At 42.3% G+C, this 27,074-nt stretch overlaps 1 protein-coding gene across 4 annotated transcripts in view; it reads left to right on the top strand.

The window, feature by feature from the left end:
• Positions 1-27,074, top strand: part of LOC128665854 (nuclear RNA export factor 1-like) — a 127,313-nt gene that overhangs the window by 4,816 nt on the left and 95,423 nt on the right. For 2 of the 4 annotated variants that reach the window (XM_053720085.1, XM_053720084.1), the window contains exons 2-3: positions 9,358-9,559; positions 9,655-9,802. In XM_053720085.1, the coding sequence (XP_053576060.1) occupies positions 9,393-9,559; positions 9,655-9,802 (315 nt within the window). In that variant the 5' untranslated portion in view covers positions 9,358-9,392. Of the gene's footprint in view, positions 1-736; positions 860-8,706; positions 8,822-9,357; positions 9,560-9,654; positions 9,803-27,074 lie in introns of those variants that run through there. The other 2 variants (XM_053720083.1, XM_053720082.1) reach the window with 2 other exon arrangements.

Raw genomic sequence — 27,074 nt, 5'->3', positions numbered from 1 at the left:
TAAAGATTCGCCAGAAACACGGGCCCTCGAGCTCCATTCAGAGCTTGATAAATGGGCCTCTATGTGTGTGTTTACATTTAAATAGACCGCAACATACTAACTAGACCATCAACACTCATGTGACACTCATGACAGAGTTGTGTATAAAACAATATTAACTATGAGTGGGTAGAAATCCTGGTGAGTTCCCACAATGTTTTTGTATGACTTGAACCCTGGTTACAACTCAGTTGTCAGTTTAATAAATAACTTATAAATATGCTAATAAAATTGTTTTTTACCATTTGCCAATTTAAAAAAAAAATAGAAATGCCCCCGGATTTCATTTTAAAAATCTGGTCACCTTACCCTAAAGTTAGATATTAAAAAGTTACTATTGGTTTATTGTGCATGTATATTATACTGTATGTATGTATATATATATATATATATATATATATATATATATATATATATATAATATATATATATATATATATATATATATATATATAGTATAATATACAGCAGGACAGTTTATTAAATATATGTTCCATAGGGGGTATTTACCTTATACTTTAGAACAATTGACTTTTTCAAGGAGAGCGAATGGAGCGCATGCGCATTACAGGCACCACAGTAAGGCGATTGGCTTGGTGGCTTTTACGTCAGAGCAAAACTATTGCGGACTTCCAGTTGTTTGTTTGTATCCTGCGTGCTTAGCGTAAAGGACCTCACGCCCCGGAAGTAAATTAAAGTTAGTTGTCCTGGTAACAGTTAACGAGAGGTAGGCGGTCGTTTCACTGAGAGGAACCAACGTCATGACGAATTAAGAGATCGAGTGACGCAGTGATGGCGGATAGTGGCCGATTTTATAGTGGTGTGTACCGTGTTGTTTTTCTTTATTTTGTCCACTTGTAATCTGTTCTAGGCTTGAAAATATGGATGGATGTATACGGGACACGGTGTGGGAGTGGCTTCCAGTGGTGATGGGATTTAAGAGGGATACTAATTACGCTGTTTTTCATGTACATGTGATGTAAACTGAGAGGCAATGAAGAAGTAGGGCGATCTAGGGTGCGATCTATTTACCCCACATTTTATTTATTTTATCTATATATAGATATAAAGAGGGGTGTCAAGATGCGTATGGGTTACAGGGAGCTAAGGGAAGGTACAAAGCGGATGGATCGGCGGGGGGATGGTACAGAGGTTCATATTGCCACTTTAAGAAGGGACACATGAACAATACATATGTCAGGGTTCTTATAGAAAACAGTTTTTTAAACAGCCCTGACCCATGTATTTTTCATATGTCCCATTTTAAAGCAGCAATGTGGTGTGTGTGTATGTGTATATGTATGTGTATATATATATACACACAGGGGGTGTAAATGGGAGGAGGTAAGAGGAGTGTGAGGAAAGGGGAGGGTTGAGGGGAATCTTTAAAAGAGTTTAAATAGTTGAAAGGATTTGAGGATAGGGTGCTAGGCATATTACTTGTATTTGTAAGTAGAGTATTTATTACTTTTTGTGTTTTCGAAATTGATTGTCCTAAATTGTCATGATAATGTAATACTATTTATTGAGCCTGTATGGTACAGGAAGGCAGGGAATCAGGATTTAGAATATCAGAGGAGAGAATGAGAAGATGGAGCAGGAGGACTAAGGATGGTGGGGAAAGAGGGGGGCAGGATGAGTGGGAGTAGGAGAGCTGGTAGTAGGGGGTTAGTCCCTTAAAGTGAAGGTCAATTTTCATCAATGAGTGCCCGGTTTTTAAAAATACTTTTAAAATCAGGGGCACTTTCATTGATGAAAATTAACATTGCACTGGATTTTAAGAAATACTTACCTTTTACTTCTGCAAAGCCGGTCCGACGATCTCCCTCCTTCTTCTTCCTGCTGTAGACAACAGCAATGACGAAACTGGCTTCCTCCAATCACAGCCAGGCATCACGAGCTGGACGCTCTGGGGTGCAATCCATGATTGGAGGAAGCCGGTTTTTGTCATTTCTGACGTCACTACAGAGGAACTGAGGCTGAGATCGGCGATCCGGTTTTGCAGGAGAAAAAGGTAAGTATTTCTTAAAATCCAGTGCAATGTTAATTTTCATCAATGAAAGTGCCCCTGTTTTAAAAAGTATTTTTAAAAACCGGGCACTCATTGATGAAAATTGACCTTCACTTTAAGGAGGAATTAATATGAGTGAGGGTGGTGAGCTAGTAAGGGATGGTGGATGAAAGGGAATAGGACTCACAGTGGTGGTGGGGGGTTCTGTTGATGAATTGGGAGCAATAGGACTGAGGATAGGGGGGCTGGAGGGTGGATGCATGGGGAGCAAGAGGACTGAGGATGGTGGGACTGGAGGGCGGATGAATGAGGAGCAATAGAACTGAGGATGGTGGGACTGGAGGGCGGATGAATGAGGAGCAATAGAACTGAGGATGGTGGGGCTGGAGGGCGGATAAATGAGGAGCAATAGGACTGAGGATGGGGGGGGGGCTGAGTGGCGGATGAATGGGGAGCAAGAGGACTGAGGATGGTGGGACTGGAGGACGGATGAATGGGGAGCAATGGGACTGAGGATGGGGGGACTAGGGGGCAGATGAATGGGGAGCAATAGGACTGAGGATGGGGGACTGGATGGTGAATGAATGGGGAGCAATAGGACTGAGGATGGGGGACTGGATGGTGAATGAATGGGGAGCAATAGGACTGAGGATGGGGGACTGGATGGTGAATGAATGGGGAGCAATAGGACTGAGGATGGGGGACTGGATGGGGAATGAATGGGGAGCAATAGGACTGAGGATGGGTGACTGGATGGGGAATGAATGGGGAGCAATAGGACTGAGGATGGGGGACTGGATGGGGAATGAATGGGGAGCAATAGGACTGAGGATGGGGGACTGGATGGGGAATGAATGGGGAGCAATAGGACTGAGGATGGGGGACTGGATGGGGAATGAATGGGGAGCAATAGGACTGAGGATGGGGGACTGGATGGGGAATGAATGGGGAGCAATAGGACTAAGAATGGGGAGCAATAGGACTGAGAAAGGGGGACTGGAGGGTGAATGAATGGGGAGCAATAGGACTGAGGATGGGGGACTGGAGGGTGAATGAATGGAGAGCAATAGGACTGAGGATGGGGGACTGGATGGTGAATGAATGGGGAGCAATAGGACTGAGGATGGGGGACTGGATGGTGAATGAATGGGGAGCAATAGGACTGAGGATGGGGGACTGGATGGTGAATGAATGGGGAGCAATAGGACTGAGGATGGGGGACTGGATGGTGAATGAATGGGGAGCAATAGGACTGAGGATGGGGGACTGGATGGTGAATGAATGGGGAGCAATAGGACTGAGGATGGGGGACTGGATGGTGAATGAATGGGGAGCAATAGGACTGAGGATGGGGGACTGGATGGTGAATGAATGGGGAGCAATAGGACTGAGGATGGGGGACTGGATGGTGAATGAATGGGGAGCAATAGGACTGAGGATGGGGGACTGGATGGTGAATGAATGGGGAGCAATAGGACTGAGGATGGGGGACTGGATGGTGAATGAATGGGGAGCAATAGGACTGAGGATGGGGGACTGGATGGTGAATGAATGGGGAGCAATAGGACTGAGGATGGGGGACTGGATGGTGAATGAATGGGGAGCAATAGGACTGAGGATGGGGGACTGGATGGTGAATGAATGGGGAGCAATAGGACTGAGGATGGGGGACTGGATGGTGAATGAATGGGGAGCAATAGGACTGAGGATGGGGGACTGGATATAAAGAATAATATACACAGATACTGATCTAAAAATCCAGTATAAAACCTTTAAAACTTTAAAACTTAGTTAGAAGCTCCCAGTTTAGCTCTGTTGACGAGGTTAGGATGGGACACCCAGTGAAAGGGGCTGGGAAAGCAGGTAGAGTAGACACCCCCCCCGCACTGCAGATGTTTATCTGCAGCCCGCACTGCCCACCGAGTTGTATTGAAGCTTGCTTCTGATCTTTGTTATGGAGTTGTAAATAGTGAATGTAGAGGGGAAAACCAAGATGGAATTGAACAATATTCATAATTAAAATCAGGAAAAATTAAGCAAAATAAATAATGAACTTTGATGATCTGAATCATGAGTTTAATTTTGACTTGAGTGTCCCGTTTAAACACTAAATACATTTTATAAGCTTAGTATTGTTATTTCCTTCTAGTCGTGGGTGCCGCTATGCTTAAATCTGTCTTTTCACTACGTTCGAGTGCTGACGTGGTCTCTTTCATGTGCTAGTGCAGCCCTGACCACTGTAACAAACAAAAATAGCTCAGTAATTGGCTGTTAAAGGGACACTGAACCCACATTTTTTCTTTCATGATTCAGTTAGAGCAGCAACTTTCTAATTTACTCCTATTAATTTTTCTTCGTTCTCTTGCTATCTTTATTTAAAAAGCAGGAATGTGATGCATAGGAGCCGGCCCATTTTTGGTTGAGAACCTGGGTTATGCTTGCTTATTGGTGGGTAAATGTAAACCTCCAATAAGCAAGCGCTATCCATGGTGCTGAACCTAAAATGGGCTGGCTGCTAAGATTTTCATTCCTGCTTTTAAAATAAAGATAGAAAGAGAACAAAGAAAAATTGATAATAGAAAAATGTATAAATGTATCTGCAAAAAGAAGCATAAACGAGCAAATTCTCATACGTTTTATGCGCTGCAGCTGGTATAAGTCATGGGTTACACATTGAGGGAAAAACAATTTTACAGTGAACTGCCCCTTTAACTTACTACTTTATAGATCAACAAAAGCTGATGGGGGATGAAAACCGTATATGGCACAGAGATATTGTCTGTCTGATATATATGTGGCACAGAGATATTGTCTGTCTGATATATATGTGGCACAGAGATATTGTCTGTCTGATGTGGCACAGAGATATTGTCTGTCTGATGTGGCACAGAGATATTGTCTGTCTGATGTGGCACAGAGATATTGTCTGTCTGATGTGGCACAGAGATATTGTCTGTCTGATGTGGCACAGAGATATTGTCTGTCTGATGTGGCACAGAGATATTGTCTGTCTGATGTGGCACCGAGATATTGTCTGTCTGATGTGGCACCGAGATATTGTCTGTCTGATGTGGCACCGAGATATTGTCTGTCTGATGTGGCACCGAGATATTGTCTGTCTGATGTGGCACCGAGATATTGTCTGTCTGATGTGGCACCGAGATATTGTCTGTCTGATGTGGCACCGAGATATTGTCTGTCTGATGTGGCACCGAGATATTGTCTGTCTGATGTGGCACCGAGATATTGTCTGTCTGATGTGGCACCGAGATATTGTCTGTCTGATGTGGCACCGAGATATTGTCTGTCTGATGTGGCACCGAGATATTGTCTGTCTGATATATATGTGGCACCGAAATATTGTCTGTCTGATATATATGTGGCACCGAGATATTGTCTGTCTGATATATATATATATATATGTGGCACCGAGATATTGTCTGTCTGATATATATATATATGTGGCACCGAGATATTGTCTGTCTGATATATATATATATATATATATGTGGCACCGAGATGGTGTCTGTCTGATATATATGTGGCACCGAGATGGTGTCTGTCTGATATATATGTGGCACCGAGATGGTGTCTGTCTGATATATATGTGGCACCGAGATGGTGTCTGTCTGATATATATGTGGCACCGAGATGGTGTCTGTCTGAGATATATATATATATATATATATCTCTCAATGTGGCACAGAGATATTGTCTGTCTGATCTCGTGTGGGAATCAGATAATTGGCCCTGATCCCTCCCTAGATGAATTCTCCTATTCAACAACACAAAACTCTCCCAAAGCTGTTAGGGGAGATGACATCTGGAAGAGACTGCAGATCTTTTACTCTATGATCCAACCACTTAACAAAAATGCCAGTGTTCTCCCCAGGACCTTTATAACGGTTGTACCACCCAGCTAAAATTGTAGCCAATATTAAGCTAAAATTAAAAATGTCCACTGTTTATTGCACAGATTATCATTAAAGGGATATGAAACGCAAAACATTTAGTTTGTGATTAAGACAGAGCATGCAGTTTTAAAAAAGGTTTCAATTTACTTCTATAATCACATTTGCTTAGTTTCCGTAGTATTTTGTGTTGAAGAGATACCTAGGTAGCATCTGGAGCACTATATAGCAGGAAATAGTCCTGCCATCTACTGCTTTTGTAAATGGATCACATTCTTGCAAAACTGCTGCCATATAGTGCTCCAGAAATGGGCTGGCTCCTAAGCTTATGCCACTGCTTTTCAACAAATGATACCGGAAAAAAACAAAGAAATTGATAATAGAATTAAATTAGAAAGGTTTTCTAAAATCTCATTCTCTATCTGTATCATGAAAGTACATTTTGGGGTTTTATTTCCCTTAAAATAGTTTAAATTATACAATTGACTTGCGCTTTGGATAGCATAACATTAAAAAGTATTATACTGCCCCCTACCCAGCTACTTCAGAATGCCACCAGCTGGCAAAAGTTTCTGTGCAGAATACTATGGAGTTTCCAGGGAAGGAGTTTGTAGCGGGTCTCGGTACCCCAGACTGAGTATACCCGCTAAAGTCAGCTTCCTCCCACCAAACGCCAACCAATGAACCTCCACTGAAAACCTGCCGCTATTAGAATAATGGCCGCTGCAGGTTGTTATAGCTACCCCCAAGAACATTAGCCGAGACTGAATGCTTGAGGGTCAAAATAGGTACTGCTTTTATTCCACAGAAAACACAGCTTTTATACATTTCCAACAAAGGGGGGTAGTCGCCACATGATCAAAAGAAACCAATATTATACAATGGGACAAACATCTGACAATGGTTAGTTAAACAAGACTCTAATCCACATCCTGACTTACAAAAGGACAATGGATGACTCACACACTAACAGACACTTCACACCTAGACTAGATATGCAGACGCATAACAGCAGGAGGTTGCAATCAGCTTAAACCTTCTGAGTCTAGGGGGTGGGGGGGTGGGTTGGAGCAGGCAATGCTGGATTGGGCTGTCGCCTTATACTCCTAACCTAACATTGTATCAAGTCTCAGAGTGTCTGGAAATTCATAGAAACGGGGTAAACCTGAATCCAGGGTAAAAGTACTCCAAATGTACCCTGGGCACCCGCCTCCCAAATCATAGAATCCCCTCAAGTTGCTGGGTCCATAGTCGGTGGTGAGGAAGATGGCCTGCAGTCCTCTCCAAGTACAAAAGTAACGGAAGCTTCCGTTACCGAGTTTTTTTCGGCAGCGCTTCTATTTAAAGTAATTGTAAATAAAACTGTTTTGAAATGAGGCAATACAGACCACATGGTCATGATGATGCATTAAATGTTTTTTTTTTTTTTTAAATAAAGTATTACATTTGTGATATACATTAATCTCCTCCTGAATTGTGTGTAGTTTCTTTCTGTAGTGATGTATAGAGCCGGTCCTTCCTTCTCTATACATGGCACAGAATAGTCTACAAAATATTTATGCAAAGACGAATCTAGTGTACAGGCTAGAAGTTACAGGCACACATGAACCCTGGCTTATATTTAACCCAGAATTCAGAGCATCAGACATATTTATATATTTCACTTCCCACATCCTTCTGTCAGTCTGTGATTTTAAGTTGCCATTTAGTACGGATACTTTCATATCTTGAAGACTGTCCTGTTAAAATGTTTGCCCACTAGATTATCAGTATTCTCGTTATTAAAGGGACAGTCAACACAAAAATTGTCATTGCTTAAAAAGATAGATAATACCTTTTACTTGCTACCCATTCCCCAGCAACCAACATTGTTATTAATATACTTTATAACCTTTAAACCTCTAAAATTTCTGTCTGTTTCTAAGTCACTAAAGACAGCCACATGATCACATGCTTTTTTATTAGCTTTTCACAACAGGGGAGTGCTAGTTCATGTGAGCCATATAGATAACATTGTGCTCACGCCCACGGAGTTGTGCACAACAAAGCACTAATTGGCTTAAATGCAAGTCAATAAATATGTGATCAGGGGGCTGTCAGAAGATGCTTAGATACAAGGTAATCGCAGAGGTAAAAAGTATATTAATATAACAGTATTGGTAATGCAAAACTGGGGAATGGGTAATAAAGGGATTATCTATCTTTTTAAACAATAACAATTTTTGAGTTGACTGTCCCTTTTTAATTGTATAGCGATGCTGGTTAATTCTCTCGCGCACCTTTTGACCTGTCTCCCCAATATAATGTCCTGCATTTGGTGCACATTATGATGTACACCACGTTTGCTGAGGCGCAGGTGAAGGACTCTTGAATTCTATAATTCCGTTTGTTTGTTGCTTGAATTATTTCAGTGCGGGCTATGTGTTAACAAGTGTCACGCCTTTTTTGCTGACAGGAGAAAGTGCTGTGTTTCTGTGCTCTGTTAGGTGGCTTTTAACAATCGTCTTAAAGGGATAGTAAAGTCCAAACTAAACTTTCATGATTCAGTTAGGGCATGTTATTTTAAACAACTTTCTAATTCACTTTTATCATCAAATTTGCTTTGATCTCTTATTCTTAGTTGAAAGCTAAACCTATTTAGGCTCATATGCTAATTTCTAAGCGCTTGAAGGCCGCCTCTTATGTGAATGCATTTGACAGTTTTTTTTTACAGCTATAGGGTAATAATGCATGTGTTTCATATAGATAACATTGTGCTCATGCACGTGAAGTTATTTAAGTGTCTGCCCTAATTGCCTGAAATCCAGGTCTGTCAAAAGAATTGAGATAAGGAGGCAGTCAGCAGAAGCTTGGATACAAGGTAATAACAGAGGATAAAAAATATATTTCTATAACAGTGCTGGTTATGCAAAACTGGGGAATGGTTAATAAAGGGATTATTTAGCTTTTTAAACCATACCATTTTTGGTGTTTACTATCCCTTTAAGGTTTGGGGTTTGCCTTTATGAGAGGATTTGTGGTTTAGAAAACAGCACTTTTAATCGGTTGTCTCTGTGGAGGATAGGCTGTAGTCTTTTGGTAATTTACTTCAGTACCTGTAATGTAAAAAGGATACTACAAAGATACAAGTTTTGCTAATAAAATGGCAGCAAGCCATTACTTTACTAACAAATCTGCATAGGACAAGCGGTGGGAAGTTTTAGCATTTGGAAAACACTTGTAGTAAACAATGTGTTAATTCAGCAAGTTTTCACACTAAGATGTTTAACACAAGTCTTGTAATTACAGGGTGTTTCGTGCCTTTTTATACTTGACTTGTCCTTTTGTTTTATCCTTGAGTGCTGGACACATTCTTCTCTACCAGTTTTGTGCCTTAAATTACTCCCTGTTTTTCAGAACACGACGATCGGTTTGGTGGAACCTCATTTTCAATGAAAAGGCGGAAGGGTCGGGGTCCTTTTCGGGCCAAGATGTTCAGTGAACCTAACTACAAAGGCAGGAACAAAGGAGGGTTCCCTCCCACTTACCGCAACCGTCAGGAAGAGGACGATGGAGACATTGCTATGAATGATACTCATGAATCATTTCGCCCACGATTGTAAGTGCCCTTCGATGCTGAGGGAATCTTCTGAGAGGTGACTTGATGATTGAGAAGTTATAACCATTGTCCTTTTTATGTGTATACATTTTTAGCAATCCATATGATCGTGGTGGTAAAAGACGAGACGATAGACTGGGGAAACACAGGGCACCTCTCCATGGTGGTCCTCCCAGGGATCTTGCTCAACATCAAGATAGAGGCCCAGCCGGTGACGACAGAAAGGCCTGGTTCAAAATATCAGTAAGGAAAGCCTTTTTTTTTTTCTTATTGGCGACTGAACCTGGAGGGCTGTGTAATTCTTTTAATCATCAGCTTTAAAACTGATCAGGAATTCTCCGTGAGTGTCTAAAATGCTTAAAGGGACATTAAACACTTTGAGCTGGTAACATAAAATGATTATATATATATATATATATATATATATACACACAATATAGTTTTAGAATTTATTTTGTCCCCTTTTCCTGTAATTCCATTCTGAAATTGTGAGCTTTTCAGTTTCTGTTAGAAATGGAAGTGCAGAGCATTGGCTGCTCACTCTAGTGACTTATTTATAACTGTCCCTAATTGGCCACAACAGGGAAGGTAACCTAATGTACAACATGGCAGCCCTTAAAGGGACATTAAACACTTAGAGATGGTAATATAAAATGATAAATTGTATATAATAAAACAACTCTGCAATATACTTTCATTATTTATTTTGTCCTCTTTGTCTGTAATTCCATTCTGAAATTGTGAGCTTTTCAGTTCCTGTTAGAAATGGAAGTGCAGAACACGGTTATATTCCACACAGCCATTGGCTGCACTCTCTAGTTACCTATTTATAACTGACCCTAATTGGCCACAGCAGAGAAGGTAACACAAGTTACAACATGGCAGCTCCCAGTGTTTTATAGACACTCAAACTTTACACTTATTTTGTCACTTTTTAAACAACTAATAAAACTTTAAAAAATACATCTACGGGGGGCGTATCCTAGCAGCGGCTCCGTGCAGTCGCATACCTTCAGAGCTCCGGGTGAAAATTTGATAATTTCGCCGATTGTCAATATTACCCTACAGCTTTTGTCATGAGTACACCTGGTGCAGTACTGCACCACATCACTTGCAAAGAAAATAGATCAAATTGCTGTATTTGTGAACCCGGAGGCGGAGTTGGACATCAAGGGCCTGAAGTAGCGGCGACCTTACAGGCAGCGTTCCCCCCCGGATCTCCGGGGTGTTTGCCTTTACTGGACACACCGAGTAGAGACTAACTATCGCTGCACAGCAAAACTGTAAATTATTGAAGGAAAAGGAGAGGAGGATATCGGTCCCTATCTAATCGGCCATCATACACCCAAGATGGCTGCGGTGGGAGAGGACGACTTTTTAGCGCGCTTAGACTGCATCTTTTGAAAGGCTTGAGAAGCGGCTAATGAACATGTGGGAGCGAGCTCCTTGGGATTTTCTGCAAAATTTACACTACAATAGTCCCTCAAAAGCGAGCATCAAGGAATCCCCACCGGCAAAACCTGAGCAAGACGAGATCGTGGATAAGAATGCCTTCGTGGATCCCCGGAGCCAAAAGAATTTCCTATGCCCAACGAGCAAGCCATCCTACCGGCAACCCCAGAGTGATGTAACTTTAACACAGATGATTATTGACAAACCTTCGCTCACCATTCCACTAAAGGACAATGGTACCAAAGCTGCCAACGCCATTAAATATGCACCCAGACATTGGAGCAGGGCCGCACCAGGTCTCTGTACCGCCATCTTATCAGCCTCAGAAAATACCACAAAGGCTTTCGAATTTCTCTCGGCAGGTACTGGGAAAAAATATGTGGGGTGGCCTCATGGAGCAAGGGGAGACCCGCGGGTCAATACAACTGCCACTAACATTTGCAAAGTGACTGCCGGTATCCTATATACCAAACTGAGCCGGACCGCTCCATTGCAAATGGACTTAGTTCACTACCCAATTCATCGGAGCTGTGATATGCAGGTGTCTTATTACCCTAAAATACCAGAAAAAGATCTAACAGTACAAATAAAAGAGAAATAAACATAGCTGGCTTAACGAGCACTCCTCTCCCCACTTGTATTAATTTGATAACCAGAGGTTGGCAGTATTTAACACTATAATTAAACTGCGTGCCTTTTCCACCATTTTGCTTTTGTCATGGTATATCTGTGTAACTTGGTGTTGCTTGATGAGGTTTGGGGGGGCCTTAGAGAGTTGCCTCATTATTTACAGAATAACATAGTAATTGTTAAACCAAATAATATTGAGTACAACCAGGACATTCTGTGGTTTCCCTCCCTGGGTCTTACGGCCGGGACTTAGGGCGGTACACGGACAAGAGTTTTATATGATCGCCAAAACATACTTTAGGCACACTGTGGAGACTATAAATTACTGCCACCATATATAAGCGTTAAAACAAGATTAATGATTTCGTAGTGTATAACATTAAAGGGGGAGAGGATAGAACATTTAGAGGTGCTCCTTCGTGATACTACAGCAAGGATGTAAATGTATACAAAGAGATCCTCTCTTATGTCCGTTACTAGTGACTGAACTCTTCTTTACAGTAACAAATTTATCTATAAAGTTGTGAATGTTTAATGTTCTTGGTGTGTACGGGTCAGGCGTTTGCAGCATTTTGTTTATGATAATCTTGTTATACACCTAATGCCTTCTCACAGCTGCATTCTCTTTTTTTTGTGTTTGTTTTTTTTTCTTTTTCATTTCCTATGTTTTGGTTCATCTCCCAGCATAAACTTAAAACGTATGTTAAGGTCCAAAAGAGGCCTGTATTATTCTAAAAAGGGAAGATGTTATAATCCCTAATGTTCTTAAAATCCATTATGGATTCAAGACGTGTCAGCAATATACTTGAATGGGATAAAAAAGAGGATACTTTGATATTTAATGCATATATGTTTATTATACAGCACTTGTATTTTCACTAAATGTATATCTTGATGCATGCTTGAATTTTGTATGTTGCAGATCCTCAAAAATGTATTAAAAAAAAAAACAAAAAAAAATCTACATGTTAATCATGGACTAATCTTTTCTTTGAATGCATCATTCTATCTAGCATTTGTTTAGTGTTTAAAGTCCCTTTAATGTTTTCTACACACTAAAACTTTACACTTATTTTGTTACTATTTAAACAGCTAATGAGACTTTAAAAATATACATCTGCATGTTATTCTCAGACTAATCTTTTCTTTGAATGCATCGTTCTATTTAGCATTTATTTAGTGTTAAACGTCCCTTTAAAAATGTATGATGCAATGACATTTTATAGCGTTTGAGTCCGTGTTGGATACAAATAGGAATGACTACATGGCAATTATTTCTCAAGCTCCTTAAAAATATTTACATAACCAAACATAACTAATAATTCTATTTGGCTACTTATGTGTATAATCCTAAGTAACCCACAGTAGCGTTAGATTGTAGTTGTATTAGAAGGAACAGATGAAGCGTGCACTGTCTTCTGTTCTTGGTTAAAGGGACAGTCTGGTCAAAATTAAACTTTCATGATTCAGATAGAGCAGCAACTTTCTAATTTACTCCTATTATCGATTTTTCTTCATTCTCTTGCTATCTTTATTTGAAAAATAAGGCATCTAAGCCAAAGAGCCAGACAATTTTTTGGTATAGCACCCTGGAAAGCACTTGTTTAATGGTGGGTGGATTTAGCCACCAATCAGCAAGCGGTACCCAGGTGCTGAACCTAAAATAGGCCGGCTCCTAAGTTTTCATTCCTTATTTTTCAAATAAAGATACCAAGATAATGAAGAAAAAATGATAATGGGTGTAAATTAGAAAGTTGCTTAAAATTGCCTGCTCTATCTGAATCATGAAAGTTTTAATTTTGACCAGACTGTCCCTTTTAAATCGGATGAATTGCTTCCAAGCGTTTAAAGCCAGCTACTAACTTACCTTCTTCCTCATCTGAGGTGGTTGAATAAGAAGCGCTTGTTCAAAGGGAGTCTATGAATATTTAGGAAATGGTATTGTTGTTTACTATAACCCCGGATAATGTGACTGTATCATGAGATCTATTGGTCCGGTCACAGTGTTTATAGTAACTGTTTATCGCGTATCTGTCCCTGTCAACTGATTTACAGACTGAGTCTGCACTGTGCGGTATCCTGGTCATGTGTCGCATACTTATATACTATTGGTTCTAGGTTTGGTCAGAAGCTTTTGCCAAGAATGACATAAACGGACCTTTTTTTTTATCCTCTTATGGTTTTGCAGATGAAGCAAATAAGATATTTAGTTTTTACAGTCTTGTGTATAATTCTACTTCAGCCCAATTTCAATTAGTATTGCAGTTGCCCTGTGTTCTTTTGTTGAGATCTCATGAATATAAATTGATTCACACTAAGTTCTGGTTCAGTTTGCCAATAACATGGCGGATAATAAAACCACAGGTTTTGTTTTTATAAACTGCATTATTTAATGAAATTATATATTACTTTTATGTCAAGATTCGTTACTATGGCAATCCTTTGAACAAACAATATATTGTTTGTACACATGCGTGCCAACGCCAAAAATTCTGTCTCCCAGATTTTGGAAAAATATCAAGTCTTGGACTCATGTAGCTGTTAAAGGGATACTAAATCCCTATTTTTTTCTCTGATGATTCAGATAGTGCAGCAATTTTAATAAACTTTCTAATTTACTCCTATTATCAATTTCATCTATAAGATACGACGAGTCCACGGATTCATCCTTTACTTGTGGGATATTCTCCTCCTGCTAACAGTAAGTGGCAAAGAGCACCACAGCAGAGCTGTCTATATAGCTCCTCCCTTGACTCCACCCCCAGTCATTCTCTTTGCCTACTCTAAGTACTAGGAAGGGTAAAGGGAAAGAGGTGATAAAATGTTAGTTTTTATTTTCTTCAAGCAAGATTTTTTTTTTATTTTAAATGGTACCGGTGTGTACTGTTTACTCTCAGGCAGCAAATGGATGAAGACTTCTGCCTGGAGGCTGATGATCTTAGCAGTTGTCACTAAGATCCAGAGCAGTTCCCACAGAATGGCTGAGGAGTACTTAACAAACTTCAATGTGAGGAACGTTTTTCATGTTATAAGCAGTGAGGTATGTTCAGTCATTTTTTTTTCTGGAGAGACTATGGTATTTAAGAATTGGCTGACAGTATCCGCCATGAGGGAAAGGGTAAGCAGTAATCCTAAAATATATAGAGGGGTATTACTGAGCTTGCATATATGGGCTAAGAAAAAATGGTTGACACTGAGTTTTGAATGTTTGTGGGCAAACGTTTACATCACTGGGAGTGCTGATAACGTTTTTATAAGAAACGGTTTTCATGTTTATTGAGAGGGTACACACGGCTTATTTCTCCAACATAGGTGTGTCCGGTCCACGGCGTCATCCTTACTTGTGGGATATTCTCTTCCCCAACAGGAAATGGCAAAGAGCCCAGCAAAGCTGGTCACATGATCCCTCCTAGGCTCCGCCTACCCCAGTCATTCTCTTTGCCGTTGTACAGGCAACATCTCCACGGAGATGGCTTAGAGTTTTTTAGTGTTTAACTGTAGTTTTTATTATTCAATCAAGAGTTTGTTATTTTGAAATAGTGCTGGTATGTACTATTTACTCAGAAACAGAAAAGAGATGAAGAATTCTGTTTGTATGAGGAAAATGATTTTAGCAACCGTCACTAAAATCCATGGCTGTTCCACACAGGACTGTTGAGAGCAATTAACTTCAGTTGGGGGAACAGTGTGCAGTCTCTTGCTGCTTGAGGTATGACACATTCTAACAAGACGATGTAATGCTGGAAGCTGTCATTTTCCCTATGGGATCCGGTAAGCCATGTTTATTACGATTGTAAATAAGGGCTTCACAAGGGCTTATTAAGACTGTAGACTTTTTCTGGGCTAAATCGATTCATTATTAACACATATTTAGCCTTGAGGAATCATTTTATCTGGGTATTTTGATATAATAATATCGGCAGGCACTGTATTAGACACCTTATTCTTTAGGGGCTTTCCCAAAGCATAAGCAGAGCCTCATTTTCGCGCCGGTGTTGCGCACTTGTTTTTGAGAGGCATGGCATGCAGTCGCATGTGAGAGGAGCTCTGATACTTAGAAAAGACTTTCTGAAGGCGTCATTTGGTATCGTATTCCCCTTTGGGCTTGGTTGGGTCTCAGCAAAGCAGATACCAGGGACTGTAAAGGGGTTAAAGTTCAAAACGGCTCCGGTTCCGTTATTTTAAGGGTTAAAGCTTCCAAATTTGGTGTGCAATACTTTTAAGGCTTTAAGACACTGTGGTGAAAATTTGGTGAATTTTGAACAATTCCTTCATGTTTTTTCGCAATTGCAGTAATAAAGTGTGTTCAGTTTAAAATTTAAAGTGACAGTAACGGTTTTATTTTAAAACGTTTTTTGTACTTTGTTATCAAGTTTATGCCTGTTTAACATGTCTGAACTACCAGATAGACTGTGTTCTGAATGTGGGGAAGCCAGAATTCCTATTCATTTAAATAAATGTGATTTATGTGATAATGACAATGATGCCCAAGATGATTCCTCAAGTGAGGGGAGTAAGCATGGTACTGCATCATTCCCTCCTTCGTCTACACGAGTCTTGCCCACTCAGGAGGCCCCTAGTACATCTAGCGCGCCAATACTCCTTACTATGCAACAATTAACGGCTGTAATGGATAATTCTGTCAAAAACATTTTAGCCAAAATGAACACTTATCAGCGTAAGCGCGGCTGCTCTGTTTTAGATACTGAAGAGCATGACGACGCTGATAATAATATTTCCGAAGGGCCCCTAACCCAGTCTGATGGGGCCAGGGAGGTTTTGTCTGAGGGAGAAATTACTGATTCAGGGAACATTTCTCAACAGGCTGAACCTGATGTGATTGCATTTAAATTTAAGTTGGAACATCTCCGCATTCTGCTTAAGGAGGTATTATCCACTTTGGATGATTGTGACAAGTTGGTCATCCCAGAGAAACTATGTAAAATGGACAAGTTCCTAGAGGTGCCGGGGCTCCCAGAAGCTTTTCCTATACCCAAGCGGGTGGCGGACATTGTTAATAAGGAATGGGAAAGGCCCGGTATTCCTTTCGTCCCTCCCCCCATATTTAAAAAATTGTTTCCTATGGTCGACCCCAGAAAGGACTTATGGCAGACAGTCCCCAAGGTCGAGGGAGCGGTTTCCACTTTAAACAAACGCACCACTATACCCATAGAGGATAGTTGTGCTTTCAAAGATCCTATGGATAAAAAATTAGAAGGTTTGCTTAAAAAGATGTTTGTTCAGCAAGGTTACCTTCTACAACCAATTTCATGCATTGTCCCTGTCGCTACAGCCGCATGTTTCTGGTTCGATGATCTGATAAAGGCGGTCGATAGTGATTCTCCTCCTTTTGAGGAGATTATGGACAGAATCAATGCTCTCAAATTGGCTAATTCTTTCACCCTAGACGCCACTTTGCAATTGGCTAGGTTAGCGGCTAAGAATTCTGGGTTTGCTATTGTGGCGCGCAGAGCGCTTTGGTTGAAATCTTGGTCGGCTGATGCGTCTTCCAAGAACAAGCTACTTAACATTCCTTTCAAGGGGAAAACGCTGTTTGGCCCTGACTTGAAAGAGATTATCTCTGATATCACTGGGGGTAAGGGCCACGCCCTTCCTCAGGATCGGCCTTTCAAGGCAAAAAATAAACCTAATTTTCGTCCCTTTCGTAGAAACGGACCAGCCCAAGGTGCTACGTCCTCTAAGCAAGAGGGTAATACTTCTCAAGCCAAGCCAGCTTGGAGACCAATGCAAGGCTGGAACAAGGGAAAGCAGGCCAAGAAACCTGCCACTGCTACCAAGACAGCATGAAATGTTGGCCCCCGATCCGGGACCGGATCTGGTGGGGGGCAGACTCTCTCTCTTCGCTCAGGCTTGGGCAAGAGATGTTCTGGATCCTTGGGCGCTAGAAATAGTCTCCCAAGGTTACCTTCTGGAATTCAAGGGACTTCCCCCAAGGGAAAGGTTCCACAGGTCTCAGTTGTCTTCAGACCACATAAAAAGACAGGCATTCTTACATTGTGTAGAAGACCTGTTAAAAATGGGAGTGATTCATCCTGTTCCATTAAGAGAACAAGGGATGGGGTTCTACTCCAATCTGTTCATAGTTCCCAAAAAAGAGGGAACGTTCAGACCAATCTTAGATCTCAAGATCTTAAACAAGTTTCTCAAGGTTCCATCGTTCAAGATGGAAACCATTCGAACTATTCTTCCTTCCATCCAGGAAGGTCAATTCATGACCACGGTGGATTTAAAGGATGCGTATCTACATATTCCTATCCACAAGGAACATCATCGGTTCCTAAGGTTCGCATTCCTGGACAAACATTACCAGTTCGTGGCGCTTCCTTTCGGATTAGCCACTGCTCCAAGGATTTTCACAAAGGTACTAGGGTCCCTTCTAGCTGTGCTAAGACCAAGGGGCATTGCTGTAGTACCTTACTTGGACGACATTCTGATTCAAGCGTCGTCCCTTCCTCAAGCAAAGGCTCACACGGACATTGTCCTGGCCTTTCTCAGATCTCACGGATGGAAAGTGAACGTGGAAAAGAGTTCTCTATCCCCGTCAACAAGGGTTCCCTTCTTGGGAACAATAATAGACTCCTTAGAAATGAGGATTTTTCTGACAGAGGCCAGAAAAACAAAACTTCTAGACTCTTGTCGGATACTTCATTCCGTTCCTCTTCCTTCCATAGCTCAGTGCATGGAAGTGATCGGGTTGATGGTAGCGGCAATGGACATAGTTCCTTTTGCGCGCATTCATCTAAGACCATTACAACTGTGCATGCTCAGTCAGTGGAATGGGGACTATACAGACTTGTCTCCGAAGATACAAGTAAATCAGAGGACCAGAGACTCACTCCGTTGGTGGCTGTCCCTGGACAACCTGTCACAAGGGATGACATTCCGCAGACCAGAGTGGGTCATTGTCACGACCGACGCCAGTCTGATGGGCTGGGGCGCGGTCTGGGGATCCCTGAAAGCTCAGGGTCTTTGGTCTCGGGAAGAATCTCTTCTACCGATAAATATTCTGGAACTGAGAGCGATATTCAATGCTCTCAAGGCTTGGCCTCAGCTAGCGAGGGCCAAGTTCATACGGTTTCAATCAGACAACATGACAACTGTTGCGTACATCAACCATCAGGGGGGAACAAGGAGTTCCCTAGCGATGGAATAAGTGACCAAAATCATTCTATGGGCGGAGTCTCACTCCTGCCACCTGTCTGCTATCCACATCCCAGGAGTGGAAAATTGGGAAGCGGATTTTCTGAGTCGTCAGACATTGCATCCGGGGGAGTGGGAACTCCATCCGGAAATCTTTGCCCAAGTCACTCAGCTGTGGGGCATTCCAGACATGGATCTGATGGCCTCTCGTCAGAACTTCAAAGTTCCTTGCTACGGGTCCAGATCCAGGGATCCCAAGGCGGCTCTAGTGGATGCACTAGTAGCACCTTGGACCTTCAAACTAGCTTATGTGTTCCCGCCGTTTCCTCTCATCCCCAGGCTGGTAGCCAGGATCTATCAGGAGAGGGCGTCGGTGATCTTGATAGCTCCTGCGTGGCCACGCAGGACTTGGTATGCAGATCTGGTGAATATGTCATCGGCTCCACCTTGGAAGCTACCTTTGAGACGAGACCTTCTTGTTCAGGGTCCGTTCGAACATCCGAATCTGGTTTCACTCCAGCTGACTGCTTGGAGATTGAACGCTTGATTTTATCGAAGCGAGGGTTCTCAGATTCTGTTATCGATACTCTTGTTCAGGCCAGAAAGCCTGTAACTAGAAAGATTTACCACAAAATTTGGAAAAAATATATCTGTTGGTGTGAATCTAAAGGATTCCCTTGGGACAAGGTTAAGATTCCTAGGATTCTATCCTTCCTTCAAGAAGGATTGGAAAAAGGATTATCTGCAAGTTCCCTGAAGGGACAGATTTCTGCCTTGTCGGTGTTACTTCACAAAAAACTGGCTGCTGTGCCAGATGTTCAAGCCTTTGTTCAGGCTCTGGTTAGAATTAAGCCTGTTTACAAACCTTTGACTCCTCCTTGGAGTCTCAATTTAGTTCTTTCAGTTCTTCAGGGGGTTCCGTTTGAACCCTTGCATTCCGTTGATATTAAGTTATTATCTTGGAAAGTTTTGTTTTTAGTTGCAATTTCTTCTGCCAGAAGAGTTTCAGAATTATCTGCTCTGCAGTGTTCTCCTCCTTATCTGGTGTTCCATGCAGATAAGGTGGTTTTACGTACTAAACCTGGTTTTCTTCCAAAAGTTGTTTCTAACAAAAACATTAACCAGGAGATTATCGTACCTTCTCTGTGTCCGAAACCAGTTTCAAAGAAGGAACGTTTGTTGCACAATTTGGATGTTGTTCGCGCTCTAAAATTCTATTTAGATGCTACAAAGGATTTTAGACAAACATCTTCCTTGTTTGTTGTTTATTCCGGTAAAAGGAGAGGTCAAAAAGCAACTTCTACCTCTCTCTCTTTTTGGATTAAAAGCATCATCAGATTGGCTTACGAGACTGCCGGACGGCAGCCTCCCGAAAGAATCACAGCTCATTCCACTAGGGCTGTGGCTTCCACATGGGCCTTCAAGAACGAGGCTTCTGTTGATCAGATATGTAGGGCAGCGACTTGGTCTTCACTGCACACTTTTACCAAATTTTACAAGTTTGATACTTTTGCTTCTTCTGAGGCTATTTTTGGGAGAAAGGTTTTGCAAGCCGTGGTGCCTTCCATTTAGGTGACCTGATTTGCTCCCTCCCTTCATCCGTGTCCTAAAGCTTTGGTATTGGTTCCCACAAGTAAGGATGACGCCGTGGACCGGACACACCTATGTTGGAGAAAACAGAATTTATGTTTACCTGATAAATTACTTTCTCCAACGGTGTGTCCGGTCCACGGCCCGCCCTGGTTTTTTTAATCAGGTCTGATAATTTATTTTCTTTAACTACAGTCACCACGGTACCATATGGTTTCTCCTATGCAAATATTCCTCCTTAACGTCGGTCGAATGACTGGGGTAGGCGGAGCCTAGGAGGGATCATGTGACCAGCTTTGCTGGGCTCTTTGCCATTTCCTGTTGGGGAAGAGAATATCCCACACGTAAGGATGACGCCGTGGACCGGACACACCGTTGGAGAAAGTAATTTATCAGGTAAACATAAATTCTGTTTTTTTGGTGTTTATGAACCCACATGGCTAGTTTAGACCGCTTTGGTGCAGTTCATTTGGGCTAAGAGACATCGAGTGCGATGGGCGGGGCCTATTTTCGCGCCTCAGTTGTGCAGTTGTTATTGTCAGGCAAGCTCCAACTCCGGTGGGCCCTTGTGACTGTATTGGGCCAAATCGAAGCTTTAACCTGGTTTTGCAGACCCCTGAGGGCAGGTAGGCGCCACAGCAGAGCTGTGGCGAGGTGCAGGGGGTGTTTTTATTGATATAAACGTTTTTTCTAATTATCCGTTTTTTCTAGTAAGGGTTAAGTGTTCCTTTCCTTGTGGGGCAAACTTAGCTGCATAGTTTGGATGCTTCTATCATAAAATTGGAACAATTTGATTGTTTTAAAGCAGTTTTGGAAAATTTTGTATGCTTTTTTACTCTTAAAGGGACAGTTCACCCAAAAACTTTCTCCCTTTTAAATTATTCCCAATGATCCTTTTTACCTGCTAGAGTGTATTAAAGGGACAGTCTAGTCAAAACTAAACTTTCATGATTCAGATAGGGTATGCAATTTTAAACAACTTTCCAATTTACTTTTATCATGAAATTTGCTTTGTTCCCTTGGTGGTATTTTTAAAAAGCTAAACCTAGCTAGGCTCAAACTGATTTCTAAACCGTTGAAAACCGCCTCCTAGCTCAGAGCATTTTGAAAGTTTTTCACAGTTAGACTGTGCTAGTTCACATGTGTCATATAGATAACATTGTGCTCACTCCCGTGAAGTTATTTAGGAGTCTTCACTGATTGACTACACTGCATGTCAGTCAAAGGCACTTAGATAAGGAGGCTGTCTGCAAAGGCTTAGATACAAGGTAATCACAGAGGTAAAACGTGTATTAATATAACTGTGTTGGTTATGCAAAAACGGGGAATGGGTAATAAAGGGATTATCTATCTTTTTAAATAAGAAAAATTTTGGTGTAGACTGTCCCTTTAAATTGGTTGTAAGTAGCTCCTTTACTCATATTTCAGCATTTGAAATAGCTGATTTAGCTTGTGGTTTCCCAACCTATACTGAAAGTTTTGATACTGGCGTATACGCTATTGACAAGCCTAAGTAAACACAGCCAGCAGAAGAGATTACACCCTGAGTGGGGGGCATGAAAGTTAAGTAATAAGATAATTTGCCATTGTTCTCTCTATGTATTGAGCTTTGGTGTTCCAGACAAATATAAGATAAGGAAGCAAGTCTGTGTACATAAAAGTGATAACAGAACAAGATCTGATATTACCTGAAGCTCAACCCATTGTGATAGGCTGTGGTTTCAAAGCACAAAACCAGCTACTTCAGATACACAAATAAACCCGAAAATGCAATTTCTCAAATATTTTATACTCTGTGTTACGGTACCAACAGTGTACCAAGGGTTAATACCAGGGAATCAGCAATTCACAACCCAGCCAGTTTTCCCCTCAAACATGAGACCAAGCTCCACATTTCAGGTTTAAAACAGAATGATTACTTTATTTGAAGGCAGCACACATATTTATACACCCTGGCTTCAGGTTACAAAGGGCATTGGTTTAACAGTAAAGCAAACATATGAACAATGCATCAAACCTCCTAACAATTGTCTATTCACAGGTAAAACAGATTAACATATTAAGTTAATTAACTAGGGAAGAACGTTTACTCAGACAATCTGATGTTGGGCAGTCTAGTTAACATAATCACACAAGGACACAATCAGTTTACCCAGACAGACTCCTGAGACACAATCAGATCTGAAACATACATAGAATACATCTTATTAGAGAATATAGGAACAGTTCTTATTAGCTATAAAGTCTTTTATGCCCACTTGGCTTATAGAGTCACAATTGCTCCCACAAGGGGCACTCACACCCTGTACCCATCCTGTATTTATGGATACAGGGTGACATAGACATAAGACAGAGTTATGAAAGTACATGGGGTGTCCAGCATATAAAATTCCATATTTCCATGCAGTCTCTGGGTATCCTTAAGCCCATGTACCTCCAGCCCAAAGAATGTTCTATAACAGGCCCTCCAATGTACAGTGGCGAGATTGGTTTCGTCACATCTCTCCCCTTTTCCAAACAGACTAACCGGGTATCTGACCTCCTGCCGGTCAGTGCCCTGGTTAGTCCAGCAACCCACCCATAAAACACAATTAGTAGTACAGCCCACCCACAATAAATGGTTACTACACCTGAGTACGGGGAAAACTTGTCCATGTCCAGGTGCCTCACCACAGCTGTGTGGGGGACTGGTACGCTGAATTGGTGGGTTGCGAGGTGGGCAGAGACCAGCTGTACTCTGCCCGGGTGCCAGCACTACCATGGAAGTAGCCTGGTGGGAGCCTGGTTGCTGGAGGGGGAGACCGATCATCTCCCCTTTGGCTAAACAGCCCTGTTGCTGGGGGACAGGACCAACTGTCCCTACCCCTTGTAACGCAGCCTGCCGCTGGGGAATGGAGTCTGGGCTCCCAATTCCCTGTATATTCCTCTGCTGCTGGGGGACAGGACCAACTGTCTCTGCCCCCTGTAACTCAGCCTGCCGCTGGGGAATGGAGTCTGGGCTCCCAATTCCCTGCAGGACCGGTGGAGAGACCTCGGTCCCATCTCCACCGGCCACCTGGGGTCCTTCCCAGTAAATCTCCACAATATCTTTCCAGCTGAATGGGTCTGGATCTGGGTCTTTCACCTTGCTGTCCTGCTGAGCCTTCCCAATGGAGTGGAAGAGATCTTGGTAGTCCTGCTCCAGTTCCCACTCCAGGGCTGCTAAGTGAGCCAGGTCTGGCTCTACTTCATGGGGGTCAGCCCAGTCATGCCTAGCCTCCCTCTCATAGAAAATGTCCTGAAGTCTGGTCTGCGCAGGGCTCCCAAAGTCAGGCTCTGCAAAGGACTCCCATAACAAGCCAGGACCATCAAACTCCTCTCCCTCTGGTTTGTCATGCTCAGCTGTCCAGGGTATATACTGTGCCATATACCACCAGAGCGCCTGGTAGGCATCCTCCAGCCATAGCTCCTGCCATACCCGGTGCTCTAGTGCCTTCACCCATTCCTCCAGGGGCTGCTCTCCCAGGAAGGGCATCCGCAGGGCCACTTGCTTCTGCAACCGCTGCTCTTCACTGGGGAGACACTTACCCTGCTGATATTGTACATTATCCAGGGCCTGGTACCAGATGCCTTTCCTTAATTCATCCCGGCCATCCAGGTCCTCCTCCTCATATAACACCGCTGGTTCCATTCTGTTGCTTTTAGGGTCGCTGTACTGGGACATGCGTTGCCCCCAACTTGTAAATCCACGGAATGGTGTCTCCTGTAGCTGTCCTTCTGGCTGTAGGATCAATCCCGTCGCTTGCCACCAATGTTACGGTACCAACAGTGTACCAAGGGTTAATACCAGGGAATCAGCAATTCACAACCCAGCCAGTTTTCCCCTCAAACATGAGACCAAGCTCCACATTTCAGGTTTAAAACAGAATGATTACTTTATTTGAAGGCAGCACACAGATTTATACACCCTGGCTTCAGGTTACAAAGGGCATTGGTTTAACAGTAAAGCAAACATATGAACAATGCATCAAACCTCTAACAATTGTCTATTCACAGGTAAAACAGATTAACATATTAAGTTAATTAACTAGGGAAGAACGTTTACTCAGACAATCTGATGTTGGGCAGTCTAGTTAACATAATCACACAAGGACACAATCAGTTTACCCAGACAGACTCCTGAGACACAATCAGATCTGAAACATACATAGAATACATCTTATTAGAGAATATAGGAACAGTTCTTATTAGCTATAAAGTCTTTTATGCCCACTTGGCTTATAGAGTCACAATTGCTCCCACAAGGGGCACTCACACCCTGTACCCATCCTGTATTTATGGATACAGGGTGACATAGACATAAGACAGAGTTATGAAAGTACATGGGGTGTCCAGCATATAAAATTCCATATTTCCATGCAGTCTCTGGGTATCCTTAGGCCCATGTACCTCCAGCCCAAAGAATGTTCTATAACAGGCCCTCCAATGTACAGTGGCGAGATTGGTTTTGTCACACTCTGCATTTGGTATAACAAGTCATTTAAAATACATTTATGGAAAAACAATTTAAGTGTACTGTCCCTTTTTAAAGGCGCAGTACCGTTTTTTTCAGATTATTTTTTCACAAAATAGTGTTTTCAAGCCTGTTGTGATTACTAGCCTGTTTAACATGTCTGACATTGAGGAAAGCCAATGTTCCATGTGTTTAGAAGCCATTGTGGAACCCCCACTTAAAATGTGTCCCTCATGCACTGAAAGGGCCTTAAATTGCAAATAACATATTTTAGCTGATAAAAGTATGTCGCAGGATGATTCTCAGTCAGAAGAGAATCAGGTTATGCTTTCTACTTCTCCACAAGTGTCACAACCGTTAACGCCTGCACAAGCGACGCAAAGTACTAGTGCGTTTCATTCTTTCACCCTGCAAGATATGGCCGCAGTTATGTCTACTACCCTCACTGAGGTTTTATCTAAACTGCCTGGGTTGCAGGGGAAGCACAGTAGGTCCGGTGTGAGAGTAAATGCTGAGCCCTCTGACGCTTTATTAGCCATCTCCGATGTACCCTCACAATGTACTGAGTTGGGGTGAGGGAATTGCTGTCTGAGGGATAGCTTTCTGATTCAGGAAAGATGTTCCCTCCAACAGACTCAGATATGACGGCTTTAAGTTTAAGCTAGAACACCTCCGCTTGTTACTCAAGGAGGTTTTAGCGACTCTGGATGATTATGACGCTATTGCAATTCCCCCAGAGAAATTGTGTAACATGGCATATCTAGAGGTTCCTGCTTACACTAATGTTTTTCCGGTCCCTAAGAGGATTTTGGACATTGTTACTAAGGAGTGGGATAGACCAGGTATTCCGTTCTCCCCCCCCCCCCCTTTTAAGAAAATGTTTCCCATATCTGACACCATTCGGGACTCGTGGCAGACGGTCCTTAAGGTGGAGGGAGCTATTTTTACCCTGGCTAAGCGTACAACTATACCTATTGAGGACAGTTGTGCTTTCAAAGATCCTATGGATAAAAAAATTAAAGGGTCTTCTAGAGCTTCCTGCTTACACTAATGTTTTTCCGGTCCCTAAGAGGATTTTGGACATTGTTACTAAGGAGTGGGATAGACCAGGTATTCCGTTCTCTCCCCCCCCCCCCCCCCCTTTTAAGAAAATGTTTCCCATATCTGACACCATTCGGGACTCGTGGCAGACGGTCCTTAAGGTGGAGGGAGCTATTTTTACCCTGGCTAAGCGTACAACTATACCTATTGAGGACAGTTGTGCTTTCAAAGATCCTATGGATAAAAAAATTAAAGGGTCTTCTAGAGCTTCCTGCTTACACTAATGTTTTTCCGGTCCCTAAGAGGATTTTGGACATTGTTACTAAGGAGTGGGATAGACCAGGTATTCCGTTCTCTCCCCCCCCCCCCCCTTACTTTTAAGAAAATGTTTCCCATATCTGACACCATTCGGGACTCGTGGCAGACGGTCCTTAAGGTGGAGGGAGCTATTTTTACCCTGGCTAAGTGTACAACTATACCTATTGAGGACAGTTGTGCTTTCAAAGATCCTATGGATAAAAAAATTAAAGGGTCTTCTAAAGAAAATATTTATTCATCAGGGTTTTCTTCTGCAACCTGTAGCGTGCATTGTTCCTGTAACTACTGCAGCTGCTTTTTGGTTCGAGGCTCTAGAGGAGGCTCTTAAGGTTGAGACCCCATTAGATGAGATTCTGGATAGAATTAGGGCTCTCAAGCTAGCTAATTCTTTCATTACAGATGCCGCTTTTCAACTGGCTAAATTAGCGGCAAAGAATTCAGGTTTTGCTATTTTAGCGCGTAGAACGTTATGGCTTAAGTCCTGGTCTGCTGATGTGTCATCAAAATCTAAGCTTTTAGCTATTCCTTTCAAGGGTAAGTCCCTATTCGGGCCTGAACTGAAAGAGATCATTTCCGACATCACTGGAGGAAAAGGCCATGCCCTTCCTCAGGATAAGACTAATAAGATGAGGACCAAACATAATAATTTTCGTTCCTTTCGAAACTTCAAAGGTGGTCACCCTACCTCCTCCCCTGCCGCAAAGCAGGAGGGGAATTTTGCTCAATCCAAGTCAGTCTGGAGACCTAACCAGACTTGGAATAAAGGTAAACAGACCAAGAAGCCCGCTGCTGCTCCAAAGACAGCATGAAGGGGCAGCCCCCGATCCGGGA

This window comes from Bombina bombina, chromosome 7, assembly GCF_027579735.1.
Source record: "Bombina bombina isolate aBomBom1 chromosome 7, aBomBom1.pri, whole genome shotgun sequence".
NCBI lineage: Eukaryota > Metazoa > Chordata > Amphibia > Anura > Bombinatoridae > Bombina > Bombina bombina.
This window is presented reverse-complemented; position numbering and strand designations above follow the sequence as displayed.